Below are 15,825 nucleotides of genomic sequence, written 5' to 3'. Positions count from 1 at the left end.
AGAGCATATAATCTCCTGATGTTGCTGTACCAGTGATTCCTAAAATCAAGCCTGACCAGGATGCCCTCATGTTATCTGCTGCTATACAGACAAACTGTCAAAATCTTAGCAGGGATTTTGACACTAAAGTAACTCAAGGAGACGGTTAGAATGAGACTTACAGGTTTATTTGGGATTTTATGTTATTTTGCTCTAAAGATAGTTCTCAGCGTTATGTGAGCATCCAAAGCAGCAGTGGTGGTAATGGGCAAGTCCGAGTGAATCAGTAAGCGCAGTTTGCAGGGACTGCCAAATGCCGTGCAGCTGTAGACCTGTGCCTCTCGGGACTGGAGGCTATCTGTAAGGAGGGTTTTGGTCTCGATTTTGTTTTTCAGCAGATTTAGAATAGCACTGCAATGACTGGGCGTACTGAGCATTTCTGATGAACATAGGCAAGTGCAAGGGAAAAAGAGGATTAAAAAAATGTGTATTTTTACACATCTGTTGCAGTCCGATTGCCTGCTAGATTCTCTGTTACTTCTCATAATATGCTTGAAAAGTTTTATTTGTGCCTCAGGGGCAATAAGCCTGTCTTCATTTAGGGATGCAACCGCAGATAATACCACTGTGCTATTGACAGCTTGATGCAGTCTTGCTAGCAGCCTGCCGCCTCTCTTGTTTACTCACCGGTGCGTGTGTTGTCCTGCAAAAGCAATACAGATTTTAGCCTCTTAGTTATAATTGCATTCTGGGCTGCCTCGTTACACACCTCCGTTTCTGTAGTGTGTGAGGTGAAAGAACCAGCATTATTCTGTTGTTGCCATTATGAATTTTAAGTTTTTTCTACATATAATTGAGCCTGAATAGTCATTATGTTTTTTTCTGGATTCATAATTAAAGAAACCTCAAAGGAAAGTGTTGTGACTATTATAAGGGCAAAAGAGGTAACATTCAGAGTGAGCTTGTTGCTTATAAACAGCTCGATTAGAGCTTCAAGAAATTTCAGATTTGTAATTGAAAATTCATGAGGGTCCAGCAGCAGCAAGCAAGAGAACAGTGCAGCAGAGTCAACCATATCTGTCCATAGTTTGCAGAGTTAATTTCTGCTATGATTATATCTGCAATTGTATCTGCAAAGCCTTAGGTGTAACTCAGTGCCGAAAGAATCATCATTTATGAATTTTCATGAAATATGATCAGTTAGGCTTTTGTCATAAATTCAGTATAATTAATAAAATTAATGGACGTTTCCTATGTTATTTTTAAAATAAAATTATGTTTTACTTTGCTTTTTAGGCCATAGGCATTGAAAAGTGTATCCGTTCATCTGGGTTTCTGTGTAGTATGTATGTTTGGATCACATCAACAGTGGAAAGCCACACTCCTACACACCTGAGGTCTCCTCTGTCTCATCCCTTTTTCACCGTGGAACTGATGGGCAGTTTTATTCCCCTCCCACTCTAGGAAACTTGTGTGTTCACTAGTATATTCCTTTCCCCAGGCCTGAGAAAAAGGAGATATGGCCGGGGTGTTAGTAAGCTGCTCCCATCTCTGCTCTCAGTTTTAGAGTGGTGCTTATTGTCAGGAAGGATGGTCTTGTTTCCAGTCCCTTGGTTCATCTCCAATAGCAAATATATCCTTTTGGGGCAGGGGTGGTCCAACAGATCCGTATTTCTGGGTTTCCTGGGGTGAGAAGCACGCTTGGAAATGGTGCATCACTAATTCTGTGATGTTGAAGAAGAATGACCAAAATGTCTGTCAGACACTTCTTTGGCCTGCATGTGGGAGAAAACCATCTTCTGTGGGGAACTGTATAGATCGCACTGTGAAAAATAAATTCTATACATGCAGCTACCTGGAAAATGTGGGGCTTGTGGTGGTAATTGATTTTATAGTTTTTTACTGTTTGAATCATCTTGTTCCCTTGCGATTGAAGCAGGCTGTAGCCAAGAGGTTGTACCTCAAACAGAGCACTTTTTGCGTTTTTGCTTTTCTGAAGAAATATCTCAGTTGGTTGTTTGAGTACTTTACTTTCATGCCTGAAAGCCTAACCAAATGTTCTTTTATAGTATATTCTTCCACTGACAGGCATACATTTAACGTAAAGTCTGTCTGTGTGATACAGACCATGGATATTGAGCCAAGGCTAAACTTCCTCCATGTTTTTATTTATTTTTATCTTGTTTGTTCCAGGTGAAGAAGTACCACAAAACCTTTGCTCAGAGCTTCTCCGTCCTGAAATGGTGGCTTGCGAAGTACCTTGTGCTGCAGATTGTGTCGTCAGCGAATGGTCGCAGTGGTCTCCGTGTTCCCATTCCTGTTCCAGTAAAAATGCTGAGGGGAATCAGAGCAGAAGTAGGTCTATCTTGGCCCTTCCCGCAGAGGGTGAGTGGTAAATATTTCAGATTGGTCACTGCTTGTTCCTTCAAGGAGTTGGCTTGTGTTCCTCTGCCAAACTGTATTTGGATCAGAGCTAACCCCAGTACTGTAATGATGACAAAAAGTAGTACTTGTCTGTACTTTATGTCTAGCAACTAAAAGATCTTTACAGTCTTGAATTAATGCATGTGTTACTTAGAGAAATTCTGCCACAGTTCAAAATTATTTACTTGAGCCTATAAACTATCGAATGTTAAAGGCCTGCTCTGGACTGAATTTGCTTCAGCTGCATCCTATACTAATGAAATTATTGAAGGACCTAGACTCCTCATACAACTGTTTTTATATAGGAATATATTATTACTGATTTAGAAGAGAGGAAGCTGTGAAAACAAGGAAATAGAAAAGTACCTTTACTATTATTGCAAACCTAAAATATGTTGATCTTGTATTTCTGTTGGAGTAAGTAAATTGTTTTTGATGGATTTATATAATTTCCCCTGGATCGTCATTGACACATCATCTATCTGGATTTAAACATTTCAGCGTTACGGTGATAGTTTTTTACACAAACTGTTTCTTAATAGAATTATAGTCTTCCAACTGTAGGTACACATATAGCAATTCATTGAGTGTGTTGGTTTATCACACAGGATTTGAGTGATACCACAGTGAGTGCATAAAAATTCATAAAACAGTAACAGGTCCAATAGGCTAAAGCCTTGTTGACACAAAAGAAAATATCTATTATTGCCAGCGCTATGTGCAGCTAATCCAGCAGCAAAACACTTCAGATGCAAATCTAGTCTGGGACAAGCACTGTTAAATGCTATTTTGGAAATTCTCATTAAAACCACCTGCTGTTTCTGGGGCAGTGTGAGGACTTGATCTTGCAAACTCTTACTCATGTGAATGGTCTTTATTCATATAAACATCCTTATGCACTTGTAAAGAAAATTGGAACCCTTCAGGATGAAAACTGCTATATAATTGTAGATTGATAATAACTACTTCTAAAAAAAAGCGTATGAGCTAGAGAATAATTCAAGTGAAAAATAAAGTTTTCTTCGTATTTTCCATGGAGGGGAGAAAATGCAAATAACAGATAAATATGGAATTAAAAAAGTAGAGGAAAGTCTGAATTGCTGTTAATGTTAAGAAATGAAGACCAGAAGTACTGAGATCTTAAAAATATGTAGCCTGAAAACAGTAAACTAAAAATGGCATGCTTCGAACTGAATACTTCAAATTCCTCAAAAAGGAATATTTAACTAATAAAACTTTAAACCCTAACTTTTTCCGAACCTCGTAAGCAATGTAATTGCTTCCCGTACAGTGTCACACAGCTGCATAGAGATACGTAGTAGTTGCTCAGACCTTGCGGGTGAGTGGGGACTAAAGCAGAAGTGGATTTACTATTTTTATCATGGCAGTACTAAGGTTAAGCTGGTATTCTGTTAACCTTAGTTACTGTGTTACCTGCTTTCCCTGACACACTCGTACCCAGCTCATAAGAGAGCCACCAGTTTTGGCAGAGCTCCGGTGACACTGCAGGTCCCGTTTCTTTTGTCCTTTACCAACTGCGACAGGAGTGGCTTTGGTGCTCATCCCTGAAGGACTTCTGGACCCCACCGCGCGGACTGGCTCCAGTCCAGACCCTGGGGGCTTTTTCTCCAAGCCGTTCACCAGATCCCATAGTATGAGGACTAGGGGGCAGCTGATGAAACTAGAGGAGGTTGGTTCAAAACAGGTTAAAAAGATATTTCTTCACACATTGGGTAACAAACTTGTGAAACTTGATGCTGAAGGAGGTTGCGGAGGCAGACAGCATCAGCGGGTTCAAAATGGATTAGACCAATTTGTGGACAACAGGTCCATAAATGGCTGCTAAAAGGGCTTGGTGGGGATGTACTCTCCAGCATCTCTTGCACAGCTGCCGTGAGTGAGCTGCAGAGAGTGGCCAGGCTCCTGTGCTCTCCCTAAGTGGCATCTCCTGCTGTCAGTTTTGGAGACAGAATATTAGGCTGGATGGACCATACCTTCTCTTACATTCTTAAGTTAAATTGCCTCATGATTACCCTCCACTACTTAGGAGAGCTTCATTACCATTGGCATTCCTAAAAAAAAAAAAAACAAAAAACAAAAAAACAAAAAAACACCACTTGCCATAATATGCTCTGCATTATATAGAGAGGCATATCTGCAAATTTTTCATAGTCTGTCTTTTTTTTTTTCTGTCTGATGGATGCTAGATGTCTTGCTATTTGCTTTTTACATTTTTTACATTTGCTAAAACATGCAAGAGCAATAGCTGGTCTGCAGGTTTCCTGCCAAGGAGAAGTTTTCAGGAAAGTAAGCTAGCTGGGTAGGCTGGCTTATCTCCCCATTTTCCACTCCATCGTGGTACTAAACCGTTCAGAGAGTGCACACAAGGTGGAACAGTCCGTTCTCATGAAAAGAAGAGAAAGAGGGCGGTAATGGACTTGATTATCCAAATCAGTGTGCTGCATAAGAAATTACTACCCTTCTTTTTCTTTTCTCTGTGTTACTGATTGGGGCCGTTTGGGGTCACCCGTTACGTGAAAAGGCGCAGTCCTGCAGGGTGGCGAGCGTCCCTCTGAGCAGCACTGTGCCTTCAGCTCCCACTGATTTTAGTGGGGCATCAAGGTCCTCTCTGCCTTGCGGGTTCTGGCCCCAACAATTTAGTTCTTAAAAAACCCGTAGCTTTAATTTTGATGTATTTCTGCCATGTCAAAAGTTGCCAGATTTTCCCTCTTGGAGGAGAAAGATTTTGATTTTAGTCATTTTTACTTCTTTCTTCCTCAAATGGCAATACTTGCTGTTGTGATTTGACTGCATTACCTCTAGCTTTTGAGCTATGAATGTCTGATTCTTTTATGGAAAAAATTCGGGTGGCTGCTTTGAATTACAGTAGTTTAGCAAAATCTTTGGACAGCAATTCGAAAGAGGCTGCTTCAGAAAAGTAAGACTTCAAACTCAAAACCTGTCTTTCAAGATTTTCCCCCTTGATTTGCAGATGAGGGTATCAAACGCTATATGTGCAGAACCTCCAAGACTGTGGTGCAGAATCATGTACAGTTTAGCTCTTTTGGTCAATGCAGGAAAGGAGTCTGTATATTGGAAAGGAATGCTTCTCCTTGGGAAATTAGTAAGGAGAATGAGCATGAAAATAATGCTTAATTTATCTTTAAACCTAACTGGGTGTTTGCTGCATGATCCTGGCATTTAAATGGAGTCAGCGTGGCTGTGTGTAGGAGTATCAGTAAGGTAACTCAGAAATACACTTCGCCTATTTCTGTTTTCATTATACGTTGGAATACAATTTTATGCAAGGCTAGTTTAATGGGGAAACAATATTTTAGAAGGTTGTTATTGCAGCCATAAAGGTCAGCAGCTTTATTTAAGCTTTATTTATTTATTTATTTACAACAGAAAAATAGGCATTAAGCAGAACAGTCATTTCTGTGTATTTTTCCATGACTTCCTTTTGCCATGTGTTGTAAGGTAAAATATCATATTCCCTTGACTATTTCCAGGTGGAAAAGCCTGTCCCCCTGCCCGAGCCCTGCAGGAGCACCGTTCCTGCAACGAGCACCCGTGCGTGCCCGTCTTCTGGGAAACGTCTCCGTGGAGCGCCTGCTCCGAGGGGGCCCTGGGCTCCGCGCTCAACGCCACCGTGGCCTGGAGCCGCGAAGCCGCCTGCGGGGTTGGCCTTCAGACCAGGAGGGTCTTCTGCATCAGGAGCGGGTCCGGCCAGGTTACAGCCAAAAGGTATTTAAGAAAGGTTAGGTTAGTAGCGTCAGGTTATTACGGTGAGGCGGTGTTTAGGTTGCTACAGCTTTGTATAGCTTGAGTGACTATTTCTAGTTAAAATAGATAAAATACGAAAGCGTTTTCAACTGCTGTAGGGAAACTACAGCTTTGAAAATAGTTTTATTTCCAGAGGAGTTCTCCACTATTCCCTTGCTACTATGAAAGGGGTACTATATAACAAAATATATAAAATTATATATAACAAAAATAAATAGCTAACCTCTTTTTAATTCTATACGTAAAAGCAAGGAAAAAACACTTTCCAGTGGCACAGAATTTTTGCTGTTGCTCTTCCAATATTCCCATTCACAATTTTTGCGCATGTTTTTCCTGAAAGGCAGTTGTGAGGATTATATAAACTAGATCTGAACATAACATTCATCAATACGTTATTAACAGTGCTCTAATAAAATAAGAAAATAAATAGCCTTTGCATTATATTTACCCCATAATAAGGCAGAACAATATGAGTGATATATATCGTTCTGTCGATTTATGTGGCTTTTGTATTGCGGTATCAACACAATAAAATTATGTGTTCTGCAGTGAACATATTCTGAATTTTGCTTTGCTTTACTAAACTAGGAAAAAGAGTAGCACAGATGTTTTCCCAAATATAAAAAAATTAAGATACTACTAATTATTTTTGCACTGTTAATGAGTCTAGAGACTTAGAGCTGAGTTTCATTTCTTATTGTAGCCCTCGAAACAATCCTGTTCATATAAGCAGACTGTGTTGATTTCAGTAAAGCTAATTAAAATTCTTGAGGTTAATGAGATTAATTAAATAAAAGGAAAGAAATCCAGTATTCATTTATAGCTAGAATCCATTGATATGCTGTAACTTTGCCTACTTAAACATTTTGTTTATAGTTCTGTGTAATGTCCAAAATAGTTGTTTGTCCCCTTCACTTTTGAGATAGTCTAAGGGGAACTGGAATTGAAAGGGGAAGGTGAATATTCATGGGAAGTACGGCTATGAGAAGGGAAAAGAGGGCCCCAGCCTCTTCCCCTCCCGCCGAGTAGTGCGTGGTGGGTGCCCTTTGGGCTGCAGGAGCTAATCCGCAATTGCTGAAATGGAGTAGGGTTTTTCATGGACGTATTTCGTATTAGAGTTTATGAAAGTTGATCCAACATAACGTTGGGTTTAAAATTGCTGCAGCTATAATGCACTAGTGATACGGCTTCAGGAATAGGTTATATTATGTCAATAAATAACTTTTGCATGTTGGCATACTGAATTTTTCCTATCATGTGGTTTTCCTGATTTCACAAAGAAAAATTGCACAGTATCTTGTGAAGGTGCAAGCCAAAGAAAGCTGAATAAAACCAAGAACTGTGCAGAAAAACATTTCTATGTCTTACTGGTTAGATAACAGAATTCTGCCTTCTAGAATAATCATGCTTAATGAGAAGAAACGTCTCTTTGTATTTATTTTCTTTCAAATTATACCTCTAAGAATCTGATTACCATCTCGGTCACGCAATCATGACCTTAAGATTTATTTTTTTTCCTCGCATGGTTTAATGGAATATTCCTTTTCTAAATGTACTCATTTGGTTGCATGCATTCCTGGGTATTTTTGAGTGGTCTGTCTACAAGAAATTAATAAAAATTAGAAAAGGCTAGTTCTCTCTGTGTTCCCCTACTTGAAATGCATGATGTGCCAAATCCCAGAATATTGCCCCTTTGCCACCCTTCCAGTTTTTAATTATTAACTGTTTCTGAAATTTTTATTAGAATATGCATTACATTTTCTTCATTTAGGAGTTAAAAAGGAATTAAAAAACCACAAAGGTCTTATTATTATATTATGTTATATACCATTTTTGAATAAAAATCTAGGCCTCAGTCCTGAGCTGTGCCTGCAGATTCCTATCACACCTCAGGAAGGGGACCACAGAAACCACTTTAAGCTACTTTGTATTTCCTAATGGTTGACAGTTGAAGAATATCATATCAGTCTTTATAAACACCTGTGAGTGGTTTGAAGGCTCTTGTGCATTGCGTTAAAAACCGACAGGACTATTTGGTAAACACGACTACTTACTTTCTTCAGTAATAAATATATCTCTTTTGCTTCAGTGAGCATCATGTTTTAGGCATCATATAGGAAGTTACATTTAGTCTTCATCAGGCCAAACTTCACATTTTTTTAAATCTATGCAAATGTACTAAATTGAGTTTGGTTACATGAGTGCAAAAGAGAAGAAGAGCGAGGCTTGCTGTGAGCAGAAGTGAGGTCTTTGTTGTGACAGTACGCTCGCAGTCCGATGAGTGACTTAGGGGTAAAATGTTTCCCCGCAGTTTGATTTCTGATTGATGATGTGGTGTCTTTGTGTTCCTATCAATAGATGTCCAGATTCCATTAGACCTGAAACGGTGCGACCGTGTCTTCTGCTCTGCAAGAAGGATTGTGTTGTTACGCCTTTCAGTGAGTGGACTCGCTGCCCAACAACATGTCAACCTGGTAAGCCTTTAAAATGAGAATGAAATTTTAGGCAAGCTATTAAAACCATAATGTTATTCATGGTGTTTTCAAATCTTATCTTCAAGAATATTCATGTGGCTCACAGTATGTGTTAAATAATGAACCCATAGGTTCTATGGGTTCAAATGAGTCTTCATATCTTCTGAATTTATGCTCAGATAAGTAACAGTTGTCTTGAGGAAAAAGTTTATCTTACTAGATAATCAAGGTCTTTACCCACTCCTAAACATGTTTTTCAAGCAACTCATTCATGTTCAAACTATTTTTTTTAAATCAGAAGACATCTCAGAGGACATCCTCGCTTATTTTAAATTTGGGTAAACCATGTTTACCTGTGATTTTACTGTGTTCCCCCTGGTTTCAGACTTGCCTTACTAGAGCGGTCAGTCACCTAAGTTCCTGTCGTGAGGGCTCCTGGCCTGGGAGCTGTCCCTCCACCTGCAACCATGTTCACCTTGCAGGTGCACATCATCTTCAGACACTTTGACTCTGGGCTATTAGAGAAAGAAATGTTCATATGTATCCAGGCTCTGAGATTCTGTTAGAAGTAGATGACATTGCATTAATATGGAAGAAATTGCCACTCTAAATTGCAGTTTTTGAATTTTTGTTGCCAAGTCTTCCAGCTACATCTGAAAGGCAGATACTTCATGCTTTCACATGAGGAGGGAGGAAGAGGGCAAAGAGCTCTAAGATGAAACCTGAAAGATTTCTCCCCATTTGGTGTATTTAGTCCATGTCTCGACACCAAAGAGGGAGACGAGGGGAACCAGGTGACACTGGGAGTGGAGGGGTGCCTGCAGCCCCCGGAGGATTTCCTGGACTCCGAGGCATCTGGAGCACACTACTGCTGCCTTTGCTTCGAAGTTATTGCTCAGGCTTTAGCAGTTCGCTGTTCTCCAGGGTTTCTTTCCAGTTCTGTTTCCTGGCAGCAGAAGCTGCTATAACGGGTCTTGGGGATTTCACGCACAGACTTGGGGAGCTGCCAACGCGTGTAATGCTGAAATGGGAAATGTCTGCACCAGGGCAAACTTAAGTGAGCAGTGATGCCACGTTAGTGAACAGAGAGAGAAGGAAAGGATCCACAAATACATGAGCCCCTCCTTTTCTCACAGTGCACTTCCATGGGGCGCCTGCCAAAGGGCTGGAGGGACGTAAGCATAATGCGCCGGGCGGTCAGGGAGGATTCCTTCGTGCGGGGAAGGCAGAGCAGGACAGGGGTTTTCCGCTGAAAGGAAGGGCTGAGCCAGAGACCAGGATCAGGGAAAGGAGCTGGGCAGCTAAGAATCCCTTGGGCATAAGTAGAGTGATGCACAGAAAACCCTGCTCACGCAGATGAGAGTAGGTAGTAACAGCTGGGCTTCCTCATCTAGCATAAAACCTCGCTGCTGTTTGTTTGTTTGTTTTTTAATATATATTTCTAACCAAGTTCTCTAAGGCACGTGCTCATCAATAACTTCTGATCAAACCCATGTGCATAGGCACACAGAGGCATACCTTTGCAAAATTAGAGGATCTAGTAATTTTTAGGGCATTCATTTGAATGAATTCTGAACTTGGGAGTTTATTGACACTGATGCGTTTAAGGGGGTTTGGGTCCTTATGAACAGATTTGAACATGCAAGTTTTCTTTTATTTTAAATTCCTTCTGTGCTTCTGCCTGCAAAGTCTGAAGTCCAACTCCCCAACGTTGCATTGCTATATATGAAGTTGCTATATTATGTGAAGTGTATTTCTCTTGACAAACTTAGACGTGTATACAGGGTTGAGCAAATAGCTCCTGCGCTTTGCAGTGTTTCTTTCATGTAGCTGGTAAGCTTTTGTACGGTAGATGTTTAGCAAAGTTTCTTTATAATGATCTAGTGTTGTTTTTTGTGACAATTCTGTGTGTTTCAGTAATCGTTCAGATGAAAGTCCTAGTTATCAGAATACTTCCCTTTTTTTAGTCCTCCTAGTTATCAGAATACTTCCCTTTTCTTGGCAGCTTCCTTGCTCTTCAAAGTTTCTCAGTGGATGCTCTAGCATGGTTCTTGTTGGATTTTACAGGGAAATTAGTTGCTTTCTAAAACAGTGAATCCTTTTTTAATTAGCAATTTATTTTTAGACTTTAAACGAGCTCCCTATGAAGAAGTAGAATAAATTACCTGGTAAATTACTTTGTTTATTAAATAATAGTCTACAATTGAAATGAGAAGAAATTAATTATTTAACCTCCTTGGCAGTGTTATCATTTTAATATAATTCTAAATTAAAGCTTCTTAGGTGGGGGAGTTTGCTTTTTGCTAGATCTGTTATTGATATGGCTGCATTGTAAGATTCTTTTTTTTTTAATTTGCATTGCACAATTAAAAAAACCCCTCAACATGATATTGAAATTGTGAAAACACTATGCATATGTGAGTTGCTGAGTGTTTTGATTTTTATGGAAAAGTTGTATTTAATGAAAACAATATACAGATGGTGGATTACTAAGCAGATCAAGCAGGAACAGGTATTGCATGGCAAATGTAAAATTAAATGTGTACCGGCATAAGATCAGAGCTTAGGCAAACATGCAGTCTCTAAATCAGGTTTGCACAGAACTTTACCAGTTAAGCTGTTTGTAGTTTATCTGAGCAAATGCATCCGACTTTACTAGCTAACAGCAAAAAAGCTGACATTTCCCCTACATTTAAATGTCATCAGACAACAGGCTGTCTTCTGGCAAAGGATTATCTCCCACCTCAGAAGTGTAGACAGCAGTGAACTCAGGGCAGTAACAGATGGATGGACAACATAATTCACAAAAGAAGTGCAATTGATTCAAACACCTGTTGGTGAGCCAGGAACAGGGCGGTTGTTACAAGTTATTGATTCTCTGCCATTTCGGATACTTAAAGGTGACAACTGTCTACCATGCTCTCCTGTGATATATCTGTTTTAATTGGTCTTTGAGGATGAACTGAGAGAAGAATCAAAGAATCAAAGTACAGGTTTCAGGATATGGGATGGTTTGAGTGTGCAGCAGGTAGGTTTACTCCATCACCTGCAAACCCCATAGCGAAGCTGTGCTGGGGCAGTCACTGCTTTTGGCATGGGTGATGTTCTCGCTGATCTGTCAGCATAGATATCAAATGGGGGAGGTTAAAAAGAGGTCACCAACCTAAACACATGACAATGAATACCATTTTTCATCTCCCTCCTGAAAATAGGTTGTTCCTCTAAGTTTTGAGTAAAGTGGGAGTATCTGTATGGATCACTTATCTAAAGCTGGGAATATCCATATCTATATTTTTCAGCTGACTTTTATTAGTAAGAAAGGGTGTGTATGTATTAAATTAATTAGTAAGAAAATATGTGAAGATTATTTCTAAACCCATTGGTGTTTGATTTTCTGCAGCTGAATGTTTGGGGAAGCTGGAGGCTGTACGAAGCGGTGGTGGTAGCTGTGTGTGCAGGATGCGTGCAAGCTCCCTTCCTCCGTGCCGTGTTGCTGCTCCAGCAGCACCTCTCCTCTTCCAGGCGCTGCTGGTCTGCAATGCAGGCCAGCAATTTCAGTGTTATTTAATTCTGTAAATAAGCTTGCATGAAATGTTAGGCTGTAACTATCCAATTTATTTCCCCCATGACTTAAATCAGTTTTGAAATGAGATGGGGCAGAAGTAGATAAAATTTATGGCATAGCCATGGTAAATAATTCTAGTGACCTTTACTTTGTATTGGACAGTTTCTGTCAAGGATCTGCCACTTTCTATTCTCGCAAAAACTCCCCCAGAGTTGGCCAGATTTAAAGACACATGCCTTCAAAAGGTCTGTCCCCACAGAAGTACTGGAGATGGCTTTGATTTTGGTACCTGCAATCTTTAGGGTCAATCCTGATCATGCATGTGCTCACAAATCCTGTGCTGCCTGGCCTGTGCATGTCCCCTCCTGTCAAGAGCAAAAAGGCTGAAGCCGGATGCTACCTGTGAAAGCTGCCCCAGCTATTCTGGCAGGATAAAGCCAGGCTTTACAGCAGTGAACAAGTTTGTCCCTCTTCCGGCAATGGCGGTTCACCTTGCAGAGCCCTGGGCAGTACCCTGGGGCAAGCCGCGGGAGTCAAGTGCAGAGGAAGCCAAAATGCGAGAGCAAATGAGGAATGCAGAGGATGGATCGATAGGAGTCATATGAGTCTGTGTGCAAGGAGCAGTTGGGGGAATGGGAGAGCTGCTGGATGATGGTGTTTTCTGTTCCCCTGGTTTACAGGTGCCAGGAGGAAGAGTCTGTGTGCTCCAGAGCACTGAATTGTCCCTTCATTCGCTGTTGGCAAATATCTGCAAAAGCTTTACCCAAGTTATGTGAGCAATGTGGCCACCAGAAGCAAAGAAAAATAGGTGTAGTTGCATGTAGAAGGCATTCAAGTAACAAAAATAGCAAGATGGAGAAGATAAGCACAAGGGACTGCAAATAGGTAGGACATCCTCCCAAAAACAAGATATATGCTGTAAGGGGAGCAGAAGAGGCCTCCCTTTTTAAGAGGGGAGCAATAGCATAAAAACATCAGATGTAGAGGAGGAAAATGAGAGGAGAAAGAAGACAAGGGCATGACTGTAGCCCACCATGCAGAAAATACGGCATCAACTCCATGGTGTTTTATCTGCACAGCTGATTTAGGATGTAAGTGTTGAAGACTAACAGTTTTGTGTATATAGTGGTGATTAAAACTGTATAAGATTTAACCATCAGCAAGAAGTGTGCTATTAATCAATGACTTAAGTAAAGCTTAGTTTTAAGATTTAAAACGGGCGTGGTTCACAAGTTTTCTAAACACTCCTATCACAGTGCTCTCTGAATCCCTAGCTGGTACAGGTATGACAGGCGTGTTCAGTTGCAACCGCTAGCACAGTGAGTGATGAGTACTGTCAGTAGCCCCGTAGACTCAAATGGCATAGGCCTGTGTAGTGTAAGTGTCTCTCTCCTTCTGCCCCTGCGATGGCATATTGACATTTCTTTGAAGAAAGGAAGGGAGATGACTTTTAAAATCCTAGAAAATAGCCTGTGCCCCAAACAGTCTGAAGTGGCATTATCAAAGTTGCAAAGTCAAGGATGTAGGAGTTAAGGTTGTCTTGAGATCCTGGGGTTTGATCTTTCAGGAGGGCAAGCAGTCATAGCCATACTGGAAATCATCTGAGGTTGAGCTTTGAACGTGCAGTACTACATAATGCTAATACTCTGGAAAATCAGACTATAACAATCTCAAATGATATATAAAAACTATGTTCAGTAACATTTGTGATGAAGGCTGTAGAAAAGCCAGTGAGGAAATTCAATTTTGAAAATGGGGTTTGAGTAACGTACAGTAGATATTGAGGATAATTTAGTTTCTTGAGGTGGAGAAAATTGCTATGGGAAGCTCATTTAGATTTGGTACTGATTAATGGGAAGGAAATGGCTAAGATTCTAGTGGTGGAAGATAATTTGAATGAAAATCATCTCAAAGTGATAGAGTTTGCGATCCTTAGGAGAAGGAAAGAATGGCAATATCATCAAGAGAGTTTTACAAAAGACAGACTTCAACAAACTCAGCAAATTGGTAGCTATACCTTGTGGGAATATGGTCTGTGCAAAAGGGAGTATAGAAAATCTGGGAGCTACCAAGAAAGACTGTTCTAAGGGCTGAAGCCCAACTGCACAATTATGCTGCTTCCCATCTTGAAACTATTTCAATAGCAAAAGAAAGCCGATAACACAGGTGAACAAATGTGTGTAGGCCTGTGTAGGACTTGCATGTTCATGCCTCAAACTGTGAAGAGAAAAAAATCAAACACAGCTAAGCATAACCCTGTTTTTATCTTTTCTCATCATCAGAATTGTTCAGAATCCTGATTCCTTTTTGATTCTCAAGTTGTTTTACAAAAATGAGAAACAAGCATGAAACTACAGACGGGTTTACAGGAATGTCTAAAAATATGGGATATAAATCAAGAATGCAAAATAAGTTATGGAAGGATATGAGGTAACAAGAAGAACTGCATAAATAGAGTAGAAGAAAGGAGAAGCTAAACAAAATGTATGTCCATTACTTAATGAGAAATGAGGGAAGCGCAACATGGAGAATGCTGCCATTGTTTCAGTCTGCAGACAGGAAAGGAATGGACTAAAGAATATATATTTAAATAAATTAGGTGTTTCCATGTCAGTAGGTCTGCATGAATAGAAAAGGAATTAATAGAGTAATGCCAGAGCATTTAACGACTGTCTTCTGGGATAGAAATAGGCAGATCCTAAGGGACTAACCAAGACTCAGTAATACAAGAAACAGAAAAAACAAAGATAAAAAAAATTATAAACTAGAGATCTTAACTTCATTATGTAGGAAAAAAAACCAAGAAAAATATTAGTCGTTATAAACATCTTAAGAATATGAAGATGATAAACTGGCCAATATGGATTTGTTGAGAACAAAAAAACTGCCTAGTGAGTTCAGCCCAATCTCTTCTTTTGACAGCATAGATGGTCTAATGAATGTGAAGAAAGTGGTAGATTTTTGACAAGTGAAACTGGAGCATGTGCCAAGGAGGGTTGTGTAGAAAACTGTTCTTTGCCCAGTTCTATTTGGTATTTGTCTTGACAACTTCAGTGCTTGAATAATAACATTTGGGGATGATACAAAGCTGAAAAAGGTAGCAGATGCAGTAGACTATATATTAAATGATGTTGAAATCTTTGAGAAATTGCTCAAAATATGTCTTGGGAAGGAAAAATCAATTGCACAAAATGGGAAGTAAAGACATCAGTACTGTCTCAGGGACCTCTGGAGATATAATGGACTACAAAATGAATGAAAGTCAACAATTTGAAATGGTAAAACTCATACTGGTTTTAAATGGGCTTGTCATATGTAAGGCATTGAAGGTATTACTGTACTTTGCGCTGGTGAGGCCATAGGTGGGATTCCTCGGGCACTGTATTTTAAGACAGTCACCAATGGAAGATGGTTGAAGTAGGACCTATGAAGAGCTGGTTTTGCTTAGTCTAGAAAAGGGAAGACCTAGGATGGATATAAGCCCTTCACCTTTTATAAAGTCTTTTCAGCAGTAGATAGTGATCACATGTTTTTCCATGTCTAGTGAAGTAAGATAAAAAGGGATCTGCTCAGTTTACTGGAGTGATGATTTGGGTT

General features: G+C 40.0%; 1 protein-coding gene across 2 annotated transcripts in view; it reads left to right on the top strand.

Moving 5' to 3' along the window:
- The window catches only part of THSD7B (thrombospondin type 1 domain containing 7B), a 329,723-nt gene that overhangs the window by 174,499 nt on the left and 139,399 nt on the right, over positions 1-15,825 (top strand). For both annotated transcript variants that reach the window (XM_026123469.2, XM_026123470.2), the window contains exons 9-11: positions 2,173-2,364; positions 5,916-6,150; positions 8,548-8,663. In XM_026123469.2, coding sequence (XP_025979254.2) covers positions 2,173-2,364; positions 5,916-6,150; positions 8,548-8,663 — 543 coding nt within the window. The remainder of the gene's footprint in view (positions 1-2,172; positions 2,365-5,915; positions 6,151-8,547; positions 8,664-15,825) is intronic.

Source organism: Dromaius novaehollandiae, chromosome 7 (genome assembly GCF_036370855.1).
Source record: "Dromaius novaehollandiae isolate bDroNov1 chromosome 7, bDroNov1.hap1, whole genome shotgun sequence".
NCBI classification, from domain to species: Eukaryota; Metazoa; Chordata; class Aves; order Casuariiformes; family Dromaiidae; genus Dromaius; species Dromaius novaehollandiae.
This window is presented reverse-complemented; position numbering and strand designations above follow the sequence as displayed.